General features: G+C 35.1%; 1 protein-coding gene across 9 annotated transcripts in view; it reads right to left on the bottom strand.

Annotated features, from left to right (window-relative positions):
- Positions 1-20,247, bottom strand: part of LOC145295954 (multiple PDZ domain protein-like) — a 548,951-nt gene that overhangs the window by 331,543 nt on the left and 197,161 nt on the right. For all 9 annotated transcript variants that reach the window (XR_013869923.1, XR_013869924.1, XR_013869925.1 and 6 more), the window contains exons 6-8: positions 12,978-13,112; positions 8,596-8,970; positions 255-372 (exon numbers count right to left, since the gene is read on the bottom strand). Coding sequence is in view for 3 of the 9 variants with exons in the window: in XM_080141856.1 (XP_079997982.1) it covers positions 255-372; positions 8,596-8,970; positions 12,978-13,112 (628 nt within the window). In the remaining 6 variants the exon portion in view is untranslated. The remainder of the gene's footprint in view (positions 1-254; positions 373-8,595; positions 8,971-12,977; positions 13,113-20,247) is intronic.

Below are 20,247 nucleotides of genomic sequence, written 5' to 3'. Positions count from 1 at the left end.
TTCGCTTTTGATCATTGCTTGCATGTGATGAGGCATGCTGATAATTAATTTGATAGAATAAGAAAATGTCTTAAAAATTATTTGATTTTCAATTATAATTTGTATTGATTTAAATATAAAATCAAACCTTGTTCCAGAAACTTTTGTTCTGTTTGCAGAGGCAAAATAATCACATAGTTCAATATAAAGATAGTTTTTGTTATAGCAATTGTTTTCACAATGAAACAATTTTGAAAATGTGCATGATTACTTACCAGGAGCACCTCCACCGGCAACATAACCAACAATCGTAATACCTAATCCTTGACTATCTTTCACTAGTCTCACTTCAAGCATTTCCATTTCAGGATTTTCAACTTCATCTTCGGGTGGCTACAAAAAAAAATAAGTATATATAACAATTCAGAGAGCAATCAAAATGCTGATTTTTTTTATTTTAATAAACATTTATTTAAATCCTAATTTTTGACTTGGATAAGAGTCTTCAGGAAAATTTGCCGTGTTTGGGGTGAAAATGTAAAAAAAAAAAAAGAAAAAAAAATACAAACTATTTTTTTTATGTGGCATGTGTTCACAGCTGTAGTTGGTTGTTCTTATCGAAGAAGAAGATTTTTAAAGTTCGATTCTAGTCCTCTGGTATGCACATGCCAATAGTAAAAGTATTTCCACTGTTTGAATGCATTGAAATTTGAAAAATATGCCAGTCCAGAGACCAGTCAAAGACTTACATATGTCGAAAATTAGAATTTAAATAAATGTTTATCTATTAATTTTTTTTTAAATCTGCAGCTTAACTGGTCTCTGAATTGCTATATTTTTCAATTTTTAATGCATCCAAATTGGAAATACTTTTACTGCTACTACTACATATATCTATATAAATAAAAATCTAATTGTTCGTTTATTACTAATAGATAATCTATAAAAAAAAAAATACTGGACTGATTGCCTCAACATTTTGCTATAGTATTTTCATTGTACCCATGCATGTTTTTATATATGACTTTCATTATCACATTTTATGAAATTTTTATTTAATAAATTATTTTGTTTTCTTTGTAATGAACTAGTCGTTTTATTATAAGGGAATTAATCACTGGTCACGTGATAACCTTAGTTCTTCAACCCTCTCCCCCCTCCCATTTACTTTGATACTAGACATTTTCCATAGGTTTGTATTTCATTGTATAAATACTCTCAAACTCTTCTCGAACATAAAGAACTAAATCACCGTTATGTCGCTGAATGTAAACAGAAGTTAAGTTTTACATAAGCAGAACTTTGACAAATAAAATAGTTTCATCCATTTTAAAAGCAAAACTTTTTCACAAATAAACAACAGAACGTTTTGTTTGAATTGATATAAAAATGTTCCATTTACGATACGAGACATCAGTATATTAAATAAGTAATTTGCCTGTATTTAATATTTTACAGAAATATGTAATACTTGATTATAACTTGCATAAAAACTATTTTACAATGGTTTAAATATGTTTTTAGAATTATAATATATTACTTTATTAAATATCTATTGAATAATTTTTATTGGTTCCTGATAACACAAGTATTAAAACAGAAACATTTAAAGATATGTGAAAAATGAGATTATTTTTTGATGAAACTAAAAAACTTTTAAAAAATGTAAAAATTGAAGTTTATTATTTCTTTATTGGGTTCTTCTGCAGGAGACGCCTCCCTGAACTATTTTCGCTTATTCTCGCTTGCATGCCCCTGTTCCAAATTTGTAGCAGCATGCCAATATCAGTGGATTTTTGTTGTTTTTTTTTTTTCTACCAAAACGGCCATTAACAATGTTTTTTTAGTGTTAAAATATTTTAAATTATTGTACAATACAAATAATTAAATAAAAAAGTTATTCTAACAAATTACCTAACAAATTAACAGAATATCATAACTGAATTTAACTTGAAAAAAACAAAACAAAAAGTAGCTTTTTTAAATTTGGTAATCGAGTAAAAAATGGAATTTTCCCTTGATTAAATAATTCGAAATACGAAAAATGATTTGATTATTTTTGCTGTGCAATAATTTATATCAATTGAAATTTAAATGGCTATTTTTTTTTCATAGTATTTTCAAGTTAAATTCAGTTTTTTTACAATATTTTTGGTAATTAAATTGTTAGGTACTGTAATTGGCAAGATTAACTTTTCAAATTTTGTAATCAAGTAAAAAAAAATGGAATTTTTACTTGATTAAATAATTTAAATTAAGAAAAATAATTTTTGTTTAAATTTAATTATTTTTGCTGTGCAATAATATCAGATTGGAATAGGTTAAACATTAAAAAACATTGTTAATGACCCATTTGGTAGAGAAAAAAAGTCCATCAATGACGACCCACTGCTATGAATTCGGATTAGAGGCATGTGAGCAAGAAAAAGCAAAAGTAGTTCAAGGAGACATCTCCTACAGGAGAACTCTTTACTTTTTCATGATAACACAGGTAGTGTCAAACAAAATCAATTTTGTGGTTTCGCATTTCAAACACGAAACGATAAAACATTTAAGAAAATTTTCATTTTTTATATTTCTATAAATGGAGTGTTTTTTGCAATAATATATTAAATATATTAACACAAAAAACGTTGAAACTGGGTTGATTTTTATGAAATGGGGTGTTTCTGTATGGCTTCGTGTTTCATTTAATACTTGGTAGATTTTGTTCTGTATTTACATCAACTGCGTATTGTATATCCAAAAGTACTGTGCCATTATAAATGCAAGAAACATGCACTTTCTGTTTTTTGTTTAATCGCACTGAACCACAGCAATGCATGATCTGGTACAGCTAGTGTGTGTGTGTGTGTGTGTGTGTGTGTATAAATGCATATTAATTATTTTTATCTACAGCTATTAGAGTTTTATGCTTACACATTCATCAGGGTAGGAAATGATGCTTATTGCTAGTCAAAGGATTCAAACCTAGTCACAAGGTCACCTTTGAGTCTACAGTGCAGTATTCGACCCCTTGGCCACCATGAATCATCATGGGAAAGGAAAGGGAATTAAGTTCTGTATAATGTTGAGGCAGTAACCAAATACAGAAAGCAAGTCAAATAGTGTTCGACTACATAGTTATCAAAAAATCGTTGGATTCAACATTAATCAGATTGGCCATTAACCTTTTCAAAAACTTTATTATTTATTTTATTAGTTTTATAATTTAATACACTAGATGCTTATTTAAACCAATACAATATACATAACATGGCAATATCAACCAAAAAGATGCCTCTATGTACAGGTTGATCAAAACAGATTATTCAAAATCGAACAGCAACAAAGTCAAATTTTTTTATCATGTAAAAACATTAAACTTTTAATGAATGATGAAATCAACATTATATGAAAAGGTACATTTCTCTAAACTTCGTTTTTTTTTTTTTTTTTGCTGATAGTATTGTTCGGTCATTACAAAAACAGAATTCTTAATTCTCCCTTGAAAGACGAATTCTATTTTTATTCCATAAACTGTATGTAAAATGGGGGGGGGTCACCTCGAATACACAAACGGAATGTTCAAGAAAGATTATCGCTACAGTCCTCTGTCTCTTGTCTCTACTCTCGTTGCCTTCTCTCCTGGCTGATCGGGAATCATCTCCCAGCACCCAGAAATGAACATCGTTTTATAGGTTCCATCTTCACGCACACACGAGATTATGCGAGAACGGACGAAATAAAAATGCTGGCCGCCATGTTTGTTCTTCCTTTTCTTCGCCTGAACTCACTCGCTGAGCACCCACGGTAAGACTTCTCTTTCTTGCTTCTAAGCACATGCCTCCCTGATCTCAAGATCACATTTCATAGTCTCTCATCCACTGTGGCGGTCGCCTCTCTCTACTTGGCCTCTGAGGTGTCTCGTCCTCCTCCTGTGGCTGCACACTCCCCTCCATTGCTTCGCCCTCAACTGGTCTGACGTCGAGAATGTGCCTCGGGACTCCTCCCACCACAATGTTGTTACTAGTGTTCCTCCCAGTCACGCGACCTCTACTCCATTGTGTGGTGCAGTGCGCCCCCGGTGGCTTCACCCATACCTCGTCCCCGAGTTTAATTGTCCCTGTGGCCTCTACTTCTCGGCTTGCCGGCTCCACCCTGGGATGTCTCCAGGAATATGCAAACATTGACAGTTGCGAGACCGTCTCTGGTACTTGTCCCAGTTTAGGTGACATATTATACCAGAAGACGGCTTGCTCAGGTGAGGTGCCTCCTCTTTCCGCAACTGCTTTTATGGTGCGATGGTTTCTCTCCACGATCCCGTTGCCACTAGGTCTGTAGGCAGCTCTGAAAAATTGTTGGATCTTCCATTTCTTGAGTACTTCTGTCACTGCTACTGACTTGAACGCAGTCCCGTTGTCGGGTAACAACTATTCCACGGGGCCTCGCTCCAAAAACACCTCATCAAGGATTGCCGCTATTTCATTGCCTGTTCCTCCACGTAGCTTCTTCCATAGGGCAAATCGCCCGGGCCCACAGTCAATCATGGTCAGGTAAAGTCCACCCCTGTAATGGGTGACATCGCATGCCAGTCTCTCCCAGGTCCCACTCACCTCCAATTGGCCAGCTTCATGTGTGCTTGGAACAGGATCAATCAACTGACATCTGTCGCATGTCCTGACCACTTGCCTCACTTGCTCCTTGGTGATCCTCGGGGCGACTTTTTTCACTAAGTACCAAGTCCTCTCTACCCCCATATGGTGCAAATTGTGCAGTTCTCGCACGCCAACATCATCTAGATCCGATGCAGCAACAACATCTTTCTTTGGCAACAGCCAACTCTTCTTCACTCTCGTGAGAGCATCTGCTCGGTTCTTTTCAGAAGCCACCATGTCTACGCGAAGCTTCAAACAAAACTCTTGCATCAGCTCAGCCAGCACCCCAAGCCTGCGCTTCACTAACATTTCCGCAGCCCCTTTCGTTTTTATCCTTTTTTCGCTTGAAATGAGAGACTTTAGCCAAGCAAACACCGTGGCAGAGTCTGTTTTGATGCAGATGTCACGTAGTCCCCATTTCAAGGCCAGATTGACTCCTTTTATTGTCGCGTCTAATTCCGTCACATTGATGTGGCTGACGTCATTCTTTTTCCTCAACCAGGCTGCATCTTCTGCAACTACTCCTCCAATTTCAAAAACGACCCCTGTTGCAATGCTGCTCGCATCGCACCACACGACTCCATCCAATGTTCGCGGTATGTTCCAGGTTCTTTCAGGAACTCTTCCATCATGGCGACCGTTCTTTCTCCCACCTTATCATTCCATCCTCGTCCTTTGGCGTGTCTCTTTATGTAGATGCATGCTGGTCTAAGCCAGCTAGCAATGGGGTAATGTCCGATCAACTTTCCGCATATGGAAAAAAGTTCACGTCTGTTGAGCTCCTGCTTCAGTTGTGGGATCTCGTTTCCCCTGCGAAACTCTAGGCTGCCTGACGCACCTCGTTTCAGTTTTAGGCCCAAAGCAGCCCCTCCGTCTAATTTTTCCGGCTCTTTGGCGACCAACCCGAACCTCTTCAAATGAGCCACCACCTCCTTGGCAGTTACCACAGTCTCATTCACCAGAATGTCGTCTATGTATGAGCTCACTACCCCATCTCCCTTTCCCATTGTCTCCAGAATCTTCCTGAGGATAGTTGACATAATCTTGGGTGCCGAATTTAACCCGAACCCCACTCGCGTAAGACAGTAGGTTTTGCCTTTGTACTTGACTTACTGATATTTCCAGAGCTTCTTGGCAACATGGAGTTGTAAATAGGCAGATTTTAGATCTACCAACGTAGATGCGCCAGTCATCTGCCTCCATTCCCTAATGGTCTCACTGCACACATCTACGGTGTCGCCTCCCGTATGGCACTTAACATGGCCGTTCAGCTCTCGGAAATCCAGGACCGGTCTTACTTTCTCTTTAGTTGTTTGCAGAACGGCCATCAACGGCAAAATGCCCGACTCCACATCATCCGTCCAAGGCATCAGTATCCCCTCCTCAATCCATCGGTCGACTTCCTGCTCAAACTCCTTTCTCGCCCCTCCTCTAAGCAAATTTGTGTAGCACGCCACCCTGTTTGTCAGCGATGGCGCTTGATGTTTCCATGCCCACTCCACCGTCCACCGCTCTCTGTCGAATTCGGCTCGGAAGTCCTGATCTTTGATCGACAATTTTCTTTCCTCCCTGGCCTTGTTGATCCCTCTGGGGGCATTCTCCGTCACCGCGCACTCAGCTAGTCCGAACCTCACGTTGTCACATGTGATGGTAACATCTCCAAGGCGGCATATAACATCCATTCCAATGATGGCTTGGACGCCAGGCACCAGGCGATCAGTGACAATTGCATGGACCCTCATCCGACGTTCAGCAATATCAATAGTGACGGTCTCCCTCCCTCGACACTTCACTCGCGACCCATCGAATGCCACTATTTCACCCTTCCCATCTTCCGACCAGGGTAGTGTGCACCATGGTAGTGGTGCAGCCAGAGTCAATCAGGGCCATAACTTCCCGTCCTTCCACCGCAATCTTCTGTTTGGGCATCTGCTGCGGGTGCGTCTCTATTCTCGAATCGGGGTGGCCGCTGGCGCGTCGGCCTCCCCTCGCCAGTTTCCCGAACTTGTGCATTTTACCGCTAAATGGCCTCTTCGATTACATTAGTAACACACTGTCCGTTGCAAGAACTTCCTGCAGTCTCTTCTCATGTGTGGTCCCCCACATTCGGAGCATGCGATCCCTGGGTTTGGCAGATTCTTGCCCACATCCTGCTGTACCGTTGCTGTCGTTCCTCCAGGCTCCGTGGACTGGGTGCTCACCAAGATTTTTGCAGTTTTAAGCAGCTCACTCACATCCAGCGTCTCCACTCCCGGTACCTGCTGCAACCTTTTCGATATCTCTTCCGGGAACCCGGTAACAAAAGTCCTCTTGACTACGTGACTCGTGGCATGTCCCCTGATGCCCGACAACTCAACCAATCTCCTTATCTCATTCGCGTAGACATCCACAGATTCACCAGTCCACCTCTTTTCTTTCAACTTATTAAAGGCTTCGAAAGGCCCCTCTGCGAAAGCTTCGATCAGTCGACCCTTGATGGCGTCTGCGTCACCCTGTTCCCGCTCGCTGAGCTCCAAATAGAGGGCCAGTGCGTCCCCTTCTAGAAGCAGTGGTATTACTGCGGCCACATCATCCAGCTTCTGAATCCTTGCTACAAGGTTCACTTTTTTAAGCCACGCCACCACATCACCGTCGCCATTAAAAGGCTTAATCATGTTGCTTAAGCCTGCGTTGGCCATTGCCGAAATAGCTTGATGTAAAATTGTAAAATGGGGGGGGGTCACCTCAAATACACAAACGGAATGTTCAAGAAAGATTATCGCTACAGTCCTCTGTCTCTTGTCTCTACTCTCGTTGCCTTCTCTCCTGGCTGATCGGGAATCATCTCCCAGCACCCAGAAATGAACATCGTTTTATAGGTTCCATCTTCACGCACACACGAGATTATGCGAGAACGGACGAAATAAAAATGCTGACCGCCATGTTTGTTCTTCCTTTTCTTTGCCTGAACTCACTCGCTGAGCACCCACGGTAAGACTTCTCTTTCTTGCTTCTAACCACATTAATCATACAAATAATTCAAAAGTTTAAAATTGTTGGCATATGTACAATAAAAACACTTGATGTTTAATCATTTTAGAAATAGGCTAAAGAAACTAAAAATTTCTGACAAAATCTAGATTTCTTTTAAAGAGTAGCTAACCAAAACCTTCAAACATTTTAATTAAATGTTTATTAACTTCAAAAAGTAAAAAAATTTAATATTTAAAAAAAAAAAAAAAAAAAAAAAAAAAAAATAATCAAGATATCTATTTATATAGTAAGGTATATATTTCTATGTATGGGATTCACTTCTAAACTAATTAACCAATCATTATGAATTTTGGAACCCTTCTGCTAGAAGTAAAGATGGGTAATATAGTCTATATTTAGTTTCATGCGAAAGGAGAATAATGTGATGGAAGCTCTTCATGAAAATTCAGCTACCTCCGATTTTGTGAAATTTTAACAATAGGAATTAGACATCAATCAATAAATATTCCCTAAATGTCAGTTTCTTTGGAATATTTTAAAGGGTTTTTAAAAGCCACAATATGAACAAAATATCCACTTTGATAATTAAAATATTTCAGATTTTCATTGAATTTAATACATAATCATTAAATTATAATTGAACAGGATTGCCTAAATTTCAATTTCTTCAAGATCCCTTAAGCTTAAGTTTTAAATTTTAGACTTTTTCTAGAATCAAAATAGTGTAATGAATTTTTATCAAAATTGGAATAAGGATTCTAGACATAAGGTTTAGAAAGATTATATGTTCACTTTAATCTTTGTAATGGAGCATAAATGTGGTGCAAAACTGTTCTGTTCAGGGAATTCATTTTACCAGCCTTGGGATGGGTATTCTTCTAGCTGATTATTTATGAAGGCATTTTGATAATTAAACTTAAATGGAATTTTGGAGAACCTTTAAGACAAATATTAAAAAAAAAAATAAAAGAGTAATATCCTACTTGTAAAAACATAGCTCACTAACCTGATGTACTTGAACAATTTCAAGGAACTCTGGTCCAGTCTGTGGAATTTCGGCAATATTCTCATTATTGGCAGCAATTAACCTTTTTTGGATTTCATGTTGGTTCTGCATGAGTTGATTGTAATCTAACACTTGTTCCGTCTCTCCAGAGAGTAAGGTGTTCAGTTGTTGCAGGCGCTCATCTAATTGTTGAGTAGGAATAATTGGGGCGGCATAATTTATTTCAAGAGGTGGTTCATTGATGGCTCGTGCAACAATCAGCCGAACATGGCTACCAGATTGACGCAGGACAGAGGCTACTTGCTCTGAGCTCATACCACGCACATTAAAATCCCCAATCTGTAAGATATGATCTCCACTCCGCAATCGAGTATCCTGCAATGATAAGGAGAAACAAGAATAGATATGAAAACAGCTAAATAAACTCTGGATCATTCAAAACAATTATCTTTCCACATATATATATATATTACCTGAAGTACACATCAATGCAGGATTTATCAAACCCTTTTCTTTTGCATGTCACTTCAAACAAAATTTTTTTATTATTTTAAAAACTGGATAAAATAAAGGTAAACTTGTCAAGATTCTGTTTATTTTAGTTAATTATGTACAAAAACCCTGAAAAATATATGAAAGATATTTTTTAAAAAGTAAATTATTTTAAAATTTAGATTTCACATAAAATTACTCATTTTCAAGCATTTCTTGCTTTTTTTTGTGATAGGTGATAAATTCTGGGAAATTGTTTTCTCATGCTGAAATAAAGAAATAAAAATAATTTACCCTACCAGTAATTCAAGGTCTGAGTGTTAAGTCCAAGAACGTTTCCTTAACTCTAAGTCCTAGTGATAAACCTCCAACAAAAACTCTGATAAAACCTTAAGTAACCATCTTGAAATAAATAAATACTTCACACACACACACACACACACACACACACACACACACAAAAAAAAAAAAAAAAAAAGGATTTATTTCCCATAGCAAAATACAATCTGGTTAAATGCTCTAAAATGGAGGATAATTTTATGTTAATTTTATATACAAAACTACTCCCCCACCCACTAAATTCTAACATGATATCTTTTTTTTTTCTTTCCAAGATTTTTAGGGTGCTTATACATAATCACTTAAAGTAGAATCTCACTTTTCCTGCTTTAGCAGAGGATTATAATCCATGATACTGAAAAATAACTATTATTTAGGTTTATTATGATGATTGATATCAGTTAAGTAACTGGAACATTACAGAAAAAAAATAACTTTTCAGATATTTCAATGATTTCGTAATGTCATAAAAATAAGATAACCCACTCCCTCCCCATAAGATTTTAAGGTGTTTGATTTGCATGAAAATTGAGCCATACATCATAACAAAAGTGAACACGTGTAAGTCAAAGTAAATTTTTAAAAAATTTTAAAACTTTTGGGGGAAAAAAATGTGGATTCCCAACTCAGAAATACATTTAAAAAATTCAAGTGACTCCTGACATCGGCATGCACTGAAGATGCACTCAGAGCAGGTCTTCTTAAAGTACAAAAGAAAACCATACGGAACTGATTTTTACTGTGAATATAAAGTCACAGAAGACACAAACAAAATAGTGAACAGATTAAAATAAGGTTAACAGATTTAATACTACTTTTACTCAAAATTTATTAGAAAAAGATTTCAATAACTAAATCTACTACAAAAATAAATTTTCTGATAAAGTAATATACTTTTTGGAATAAATTGCCTAATCAAGTTAAAATAACTTATATAGATCATTTATAATAAACAATATATTCAAAATAGTGGAGGAAAATGGATTTATTGGGACAGTTTGGGGAACTTTCTGATAAAATATTTCTAATTTAAAATATTTTCTCTAGCTCTCTTATCAGTCACCACTGAAAGATTATTTATAATCTATTTAATTGAAAAGTGTATTTAGGCAATACATAAATTATTTTGTGCTGAAAAGAAATCACACACTAGAGTCGGATTATTTTTTGTTCTTTTTCTTATAGTGAAGACATTTACTAGTCACATAAGCAGCGGCAGTCCTTTTCATAGTGCCATTTGAACATAAGGGACTACTAATTAGGACCAAATCTACAGGAGACTAAGTAGGGAGTTGAGCAGTGAGATGTCTGTTTACACCAAACTTCTGCATGTCAGTACAGTCAGAGAAGCAGGGAAACAAGTAATCATTTTCAAAAATTAAAAAAACTAAAAATAAATAAATAAGTACAATGAGGTGATTGAAAAACTGGGGTGCTGCGAATTTGATTTCAACAAGCAAGAAAAGTGCCTTTTGTTCGTCTCCCCAGCAAGCTTCATTAGGATAAGATAATGTAGACATCAATAACAAGAAAAAACTTGGTTAATTTTCTAAATAAAAACTTAATGAAAATTCTTTAATCCTGGGCCTTCTTTCAAGATATAACCAACTGAAGAAAACCACCCTCAAAATTATAAGATAAATAAGGAAACTAAGTAGATGCAGATTTTCAGTTTATTGTGATGTGGCATCTTAGCAAGTTATGAGTAAAATTCTCTAATATAATGGCTATGTCATATAATGGTAATGGTGTGGAAAGGCATAGAAATAAGCGGCCATGATTGGCATGTGCCCACTGTAGGGAAGCAATTGTATGTAAACCTGGAACACCGTAGATACAAGAATAATGCGATTATGCAAGTTTAGATGCTGTTGGAAGTCCAAGGTAGCAGAATTTAAAAAAAAAAAAAAATCTTTTGCTTGATAAAGATCTTCTGGTTTTTGGACACCATCTTGTTCAGGTGTGATTTTATTGTTGGTTGGAAAAAAAAAAAAAATTAGGGCTACTGTTGCTTATGTGAAAAGTTAACATCTTCATTGTGAGCAAAAATAACACAAAATAATCTGACTAGAGTGTGTGTTTTCTTTTCCACTCAAAAATAATTTACTGAAAACAGAATTGATTGCTTAAATGCATCTTTCAGTCATGTAATTGTAAATAATCTTTCACGCACATAACCATAATAGGTAATGTAACAACTATTTTTGATGATCTATAAAACATTTGAAGTAACGTTACACTATAATTATTTGAAGCGCCCTTAAAATTTGGTTGCATTACAGACATATTTAGAACCTTCAGAAAAAGAAAAAAAAAAAAAAAGAGATAAGAGCTACATTTTATAAACATTTGAAGCAATACAGACCTTCATATTTGGAATCTTTTAAACAAAATTTTTAGTCACATTATATATTACAGTTCAGGGATACATGCAGAGAAGTAATACTTTTTCGAGATGGTCTTTTATGGCATTGCTGACTCGATTCCATGCATCCAGTATTATATGAAGTGTAAAATATCTGATTTTGTAGACACAGTTTGCAACAGTCTCTCCATAGTGAAGGACCAACCATGCATGGCAAAAAGCCACGCCCTTCAAGAGATAATCCCTGTTAGATGCATGGGCATAGACAGAACACGGCAGATCTAGAGGAGTAAACCTTGATAATTAATCCTTATATTCTCATGGTTAACAGTAGTTCCTGTAAAATCCAAAGTATGATAGTGGGTCAGAGAACAGCGTGGTTGTGTGGATGATCATATTCTTGTCAACAGACAACCACAATGTCCCAGTTAATGGAGAACTATGACAAGATGGTGTCTCAACCAAATACTCGTATCTTTGGTGGGGTTGGTATTAAAATGGGCATCCAGCTGTAAAATTTTTGCTTCAAACAAACTATGGCCGTTTTAAATAGGTTTGAAAGATGAACAGACATCCAAAAGAGAGACTGATGCAAACCATAGAAACCTGTCTACAACTGGACAGTCAGTAATATTACAAACACAATTGGTGCTACCATGCTACACACAGTATTTGGGTCTCTTAAAAATCGGTAAGGAGTTACGTCAAAGAATTTTAGTAGCATATAGATTGAATTATAAACTTATGTTGTAAACCTCGTACTAAATGCATGCATGCATGCATGCATACAGTCATAGAAAAAAGATACTCACATCAGGTTTTGTACCCCACTCTCAATGGAACTACTCTCGATCTACTCAAATAGCAGCAAAATCCTACCCCTTCTTTATAAAGATCCCTAGATAACAGAAGATTTTCTAATCTGAGAGCTTTCTCCTCAGATTGTTTGCCTATGGAATTTCCTCTCTGCTCTTCATTTCCCTGACTGTATCAACATGAAAAAATTTAAATGCAATGTGAATAAATATTTTATCACCCAACTTCCAACCTAGGATACTCCCTTATAAATCTGGCCCTTATAGTAGCCCCTTTTACTTTAAACACAATATGCCTTCTTTGAGGTGAACAAACGTTAAAGAAAAAAAAATGTAAATAATGAAAATTGAAAAGGAAAAAGATTACTTACAGTGTCAGCAACTCCTCCAGGCAAAATGGTTTTAACCACAACACCAGTACTTTTGCCGCCAAAGATTCCAAAACCCAAACCAGTGCCATCATTAATCAGATCTATCACTTCAATTTGTGTCCAATCTGTATTCAACTGAAAATAGAACAAAAAATAATTATTAAATTATAAAAGAAATAGTAATACTGTTAAATGGAAAAAAATATTTCATCTAAAAATATTTTGGTTCTTGTCTAAAATTCTCCCTATATTAAAAAAACAAAAATTAAGAAAAATCAGTATGTACCGGTGACAAAACGAAAATATATTCCAAGAATCACAAATTGATCCAATAGTTTTATTTTTTAAAAAAATTTAAAAAATCAAATTTTATGAACATTCAAAAAGTGTTTGTCTTGCCTGCCATTTAAAAAAAAAAAAAAAAAAAACCCTATTAAACCAATTTAGATAATTTTTGGAATATGACATTTTGTTTTGTCATGAGTACATATACCATATGCATTTTTCTTTATTTTTGTTTTTAATATGGGAGTAATTCTGAACAAAAAACAATATTTCTATACAAAAAAAAAAAAAAAAAAAATTTTAACTTTGAAATTATCTGCCTTGTCCAGATACATTGAATAATGTGAGAGATATGGAGACATGATTGTCTTTGAACAAGTGAAATATCCTTACCAATTTTGTGATAAATGAAAATTAATCATAAGAGAAGCAATATTTATTGGATCAAGCCAACCTAAACATTAGACAAAATCCTATTCATTCTCCCTTGAAAAAAAACATGAAAACATTGAAGTGCAATTTTCACTGTTTATATAAGATTTATTACCACAGCTAACACATTGAATCTTTGTAATAGGATTCATACATAGCGCAGGTAGAGATAAAACTATACTTTTCTTTTAATAATATACCGATAAAAACTAATTCAAACCATGTAAAAAAAGGTGTAAACAATTTGATAAAGCCAAAACTTCATTTACTGAAATTTTCAACTGATTTTTTTTGTGAAAGATAACTTAAAACCCTATATTAAACCATTCACATCAATGAGTGGCGCTTTTGCTTTAAGATAGGACTGTTTTTATATGCTCAGAGACACAATATCATGCACATTGATTGAGAAATTAAGAAAAATAAATCACATCACTAAAAATAGTAATCTAACTTGAAGTAACCTGGGGAAAAATATTAACACAGGAAAAGAATTGTACATTTATAGAGAAAAGTAAAAAAAAAATTGTTTACATCCAAATTTGATAAAAATAACCCCTCCAAAATAAACAAGTTATAACCAGTTGAAATCAAAGGAAATTTCACTCTATTTACATATTTTTACATTTAGCTGCCTTGACTTAGTAAAAAAACATGGAACTGTAGAATGGTTGTGTTGTTGGTTGAAAATATCGAGATAGGAGATAGCTATTTTGCTAAGTAGGCCGCACCTGTATGACTTGAACAAGAGTTTGGGAGGGGGGGGACACCAATGTCTTCTCTACAATAATCTAAATCAATCTTTGATTAGAATATATGGATACAGAAACAAACATGTAAGGCAAGTTGCTTGACTGATCAGCCTTATAGTAGGAATGTAATAGCTATTGCCTTAATACAAGTTGTCTTAAGTATGAATTTGTATCTTGTCCCGACCAATTCCTGGTAAGAGGCAAGGAAGACAATACGGTGTCCTGTCAAATTTGCTTCTCAGCTTAAACTGATTTGTATTTTAGTGCTAAACTAAAACTAGACAGAAACAGAAATGCATGAAAATCATAAGCATGTGCAGTAATGTGCTAATTGCCTGAATATTAATATGCAAGTTTGGAAATACCCGTTTTCACTAACCGAATAACAACTTATTAGACAAGGGATTGTATGTACATATAAGAGAAAATATATCTTTCATCATGTAATTGCTACAGAATCAGAAGATAATAGAGACAATGCATAAGATAAAAAAAAAAGTCAATTAAAAAAACAAAAAACTAGAAAATCATTAAGCAAACAAAAAATTAACATGGAACATTAAAAGTAATCAAAGGTTTGGGGGCACTAATTTGTATTAATAAAACTATCACGAAGAATTACTGTACATCTATATTTCTGGCCTATACATAAATTTGATAATACACATTGAATTAGTTTTTATAATACACATTGAATTAGTTTTTTACTTATATTTATATAAATCGAATATATACTGAAAAAAAAAACAAAAAAAAAAACAAACAAAAAAAAAAAAACTAATTAACCAATCAATATTAATTTTGAAACACATCTGCTATGCGTGTGAGTGGGTAATGTACGTTATATGCTGAGTTACGTCTGGTTCGTTAAATGCACAAGTACAGTTTTTTTCGTGACCTTTTTTAAATAACTCCCTTAAAACATTTATATAGGTAGGTGTCTGTTTCTATTAAATCTAAATCCCATAGGTTTAATAGTCGCATTATTAGCGGACATGCATACAGAGATATGCAAAATGCTTTGCGAATTATTAATATAAGGATTGGTTAATCATTTGTCATTTTTTTATGTGAGTCTCATGCGGGCTCTAAAGTCGTTTCAAAGACAAGCTGCTGATTAGCAAATTCTCATGCATGTTACACAAGTGTTCGATAGCATCTCAATTGCCCCTTGATTATGAACATCATAGTTTGGTGATGAACTATGCTAATGAGCTGGTTCAATTCTGACTGACAAGTAAACCTGATTACAAATCAGTCATGGACAAAAAAAAAAAAAAAAAAAAAAAAAAAATGTGTCTTTCATTCATGTGACTTTATATGGTTTAATATGAGAGTCATAAATCAGATATAGCAACAATATGAGCATCTCGGTTCATTGGCATTTCAACATAAAAGAAGCTTTATTTTTCTATTTGTAACACACACACATAATAATAGCTGACAATACCAAGTGTTGCTTCGAAGTATTAGGAAAAGTTTCAATTTAAATTTCATAATTACTTACAATTTAGTTTAGGTTAGGTTATAAGTTTCTAAATAGCAAAAATATCCATCCTTGGGCAAAATTAAAAATATATACCTCAAATAAAAAATAAATAAATAACTTCCAGTTTTGATTGGAGAAAATACAGATACAGTAATTTTTCAGAATAGCTAATGAAGTATAAAAAAAAAAAGGCGGGGTGGGGGGTGGTGGGTGAAAGAATAAATGGTTCGAATTTGACCATATTTTTTTCATTCTCACTCGACAGACTTTACACTGAATTTATTTTAATTAAAAAAAAAAACACTTTAATATAAGTTAAAATACAAAAACCTTATACAGGTAGGTAGAAGAGTAATTTGGCTTGCTTTTGGTAAAATTTATTTGTTGTGTACTTATTTTTTCATTCCTTTTTTGCTTTGTTGGATATTCTGTAAAAATTAAAGATGCAATTAAAAAACCTTCTAGAACATATCAAATGATTATTTTATAAATACACTAGCGTTACCTACTTGATATTGCCCAGGATGCCATTACTTGCATTTTTATGCGATTTTTAGCAATTTTTAAATACAAAGTTACTTTTAAAATTGTTGGTACTAAAATATTAATTTAATGCTGTAATCACTTCCAAACATGTTAATTTATTAAGCATAAAAGTTAGTATTCATCAAGAAGCAGTCTCTTCATTGTTCTTTAAGAAATTTCCAATAGAATATCAATAAGAGTTGTATGTGAATAACCTGATAATCTTGGCAGATATAATGGACCAATTACTTCAGAAATTGAAAATGTGAAAAACTGGCATAGAAACCAAAGAACTAAGGGTAAATCTATCAAACACAAAATAGTCGTCCACAACCACAAAAGTTGAAGGACTCTGATCAATATCCATCTGCTATGTGCAAGAAAAGAGTGGAATCCAATATCATACAATACAGTCTATACACATGATGAATCCATAAAACGTGTAGTAGCTTGTCCAGAAAGCTGATACCAGACTACACCGAGAAATATGGAAAATATCTTGAGAAGGCACACTGATCTTGTACTGAGGTGGAGTTAGATAAAACCTCTCGAAATAGTGGGATTCTTTTGTTATCTTGGGATATGTTGAGTGGTTACAAGTTTAGTATTACTGTTAAGATAATAATCAGCATAGATGATATGAGCTACTGCTAGTACTGATGTTGCAAACTATCTTTCTATTAGGATTCTAGGAATGTGATGCAGTATGAAGGTGAATGTTGCGCTCTTACATAGTTCTCATTTGCCCATCTTCAATGTAATGACCAGATGGATATCTAATGTTGGGTTGGATCAGACCCATCATAATCAGCCCTGATCTCCTGTTGACAATACTGAATTTATCAAAATCTTATGAGCTAATAGTCAATCAGCTACATTGATTTAACCATATTGATAAGAGTAAATGTTGAAAAAGAAAAATGCAGAGGTCTTGAAGTGAAAAGCCAGAATCTGATGACACCACGCTCTATAACAGACACGACAGGAAAACAAATGAACACATATCCAAAGAAATGGCAGAAACACTAGAGGATGACCTCAAATCTGTAGTGTAATGGGGACACAAATGGATGGTCACATTCAATGCTGCCAAGATTAAGCCTGTTTCCTTCAATATTTACAAGAAACCTTCTCTACCACCAATAGCAAATACTCTTTATCTGAAAGTACATCTTTTAAACTCCTCAGCCTACGTTCACAGAAAACATGAGTTGGAACAATTACATTGAGAGTATTGCCAAGACCGCTGTGAAGAAGGTAGGTTCTCGCTACTGTGCTAGAAAGCTACTAATGTCCGAAAGTATCCTGTACCTCTATAAGGCCAACATTCACCCATGTATGGAGTATTGTTGTGATATTTGGGCTGGTGCATCTGCTACTAGTCTCTCGCTCCTAGACAAGGTTCAAAAGAGAGACCTGATAGGTCTTAAACTGTCATCTAAGCTTCAGCTTCTGTCCCATCGACGAAATGTTGTATCCCTCTGCCTGTTCTACAAGTACTTTAACGGTGAATGCTCCGATGAACTGCAAGCACTTGTATCTCCCGTCGTAAATACCCCCGACAAACCCAACAAGCAGCTAAATCCCACCCCTTCACAGTAGAGATCCCTAGATGTAACAGAGCCTTCTACTCCAGTAGTTTCTTCCCCAGAACCACTAGACTTTGGAATTCCCTTCCAGGTCCCTGCTTCCCCAACTGTACTAACATGCAGAAGTTCAAGTGTAATGTGAACCGACATCTTGCTGCCCAACTCCCTACATAGTACTCCTGTAGTTCATGTACCTGATAATAACCCCCTACATCAAAGTTGCAATGCGCCTTGTTTGGGGTGAAAATGTAATATTAAAAAAATAAATAAAAAAAATAGGGCGACTCAAGAAAACTTGGATGAAAATTATTAACAGGAGTCTTAGAACAGAATGAATCCTTGAGACAGCCAAACTTGGAAACTAAGATTGCAGGTCACCGAAAGAAGTAAATTTCAGTATTGAAAGTGGCATGAAATAAAGTATAAAAAGTACAAAGGAATTAAATACAAACTGGCAATTAACCTTCCCCCCCACCACCACAAAAAAAATATATATTTAAAGATCCATTATCAACAACATGAGCAGTAATCTTATTAGTAAAATATTTTACAAATAAAATTCAGAAACAAGTAATCAAATAAATCTAAATAACTATTTTGACTCGATTGCAATTGTTAAATGTGAAATCATGCACCAACATAAAAACCTATGTTATTTAGGATAAGTTTTGTACTTGATGACAGGCATGATTTAGTTGTTGTAAAATGATATTTTCACATATTTTTGATACACATATAGAAAGAACTTGAATGCCTACTAGACACTGTCCTCGAGTGTCTTCGATCTGTCCATATAGGGGTTTATCTCACTGCTGATGCAATTCTCTATCTATATAAGAGCCAGGTACGTCCAAGGATGAAGTACTGTTGCCACATCTGGGCAGGAGCTGCTAGAAAGGACATCCTGCCTTGATAGAGTTCAAAATAGACTTCGTAGCCTCATAGGAGATGTTCTTTTCTCTTCGCTGCAACAGACGAGATATTGCGAGTTTGCTTTATCGTTATTTTCATGGCAAGTGCTCGACTAAGCTTCAATCTATGGTCCCCCCCCTCACCAAACTTTCACAAGAAACACTCGTCTAGTTGAAAACACTATCAATAATTCCCCCCACTATTTATCTGTGCCTAAACCTAAACGAGATTCCATGAACAAAGCTTCTTTCTTAGAACTGCACACCTGTGGAATTGTCTTCCGTTTTCCTGCTTTCCAGCTGACTACAATATGGTTTTCTTCAAGTCCAACGTAAACAAGTTCTTGATGAGCCGTTCCACTTAAGTTAACAAATTTACTGAATTTCCATTACTAACGATTACTATATTGTCCAATTGACTAATGTACACTATTTAATCCTTATCCTCGAATGGCTTCTGGACCTTGATAAGTGGTGATGCCTATGTAAAAAAAAAAAAAAAAAGCAAAGAAAACCCCAAATCAATGATGCAATTCTCTACATACATAAGAGCCAAGTACGCCCAAGGACGGAGTACTGTTGCCACATCTGGGCAGGAGCTGCTAGAAGCAGCTTATCCTACTTTGACAGAGTTCAAAATAGACTTCGTAGCCTAGTGGGGATGCTCTTTTCTCTTCCCTGCAACCTCTTTTTCACAGAAAAAACGTTGTGAGCCTGTCTCTGCTTTATCGTTATTTTCATGGCAAGTACTCGTCTGAACTCCAATCTATACTCCCCCCCCCCGGCTTGACTTTCATGAAAAACACTCGTCTAGCTTAAATTACTATCAATAATCTCCCCCACTCTTTATCAGTGCCTAAACCTAAACGTAGATTCCATGAACAAAGCTTCTTTTTTAGAACTGCATGCCTGTGGAACTGTTCCGTTTTCCTGCTTTCCAACTAACTACAATATAATCGTCTTCAAGTCCAACATGAACAAGTTCTTGATGAGCCATCCACAATCCAATTTACCAAATTTCCACTACTAATGATTACTACGACATTTTCCCCATTGACTACTATACACTCTAACCCTTATCCTCGAGTGGCCTCCGGGCTTTGATAAGTGGTGAGTACTTTGTAAAAAAAAAAAAAAAAAAAAAAAAGTGACATGAGGATACTTTTCATTAGAAGTAAACCCTTACTAAATAAAAAAAATAAATAAATAACAATGGTATGCTGTTCCCTTAAGCCAGCAAGTACATCCGTTTACTAATAGAGGGCAGCTTTAATCAAAAATAAAAGG

Source organism: Euprymna scolopes, chromosome 16 (assembly GCF_053919585.1).
Source record: "Euprymna scolopes isolate OS-2025 chromosome 16, ASM5391958v1, whole genome shotgun sequence".
Classification (NCBI taxonomy): domain Eukaryota; kingdom Metazoa; phylum Mollusca; class Cephalopoda; order Sepiida; family Sepiolidae; genus Euprymna; species Euprymna scolopes.
Note: the sequence above shows the minus strand (reverse complement) of the source record. Positions and strands in the feature narration are given on the sequence as shown.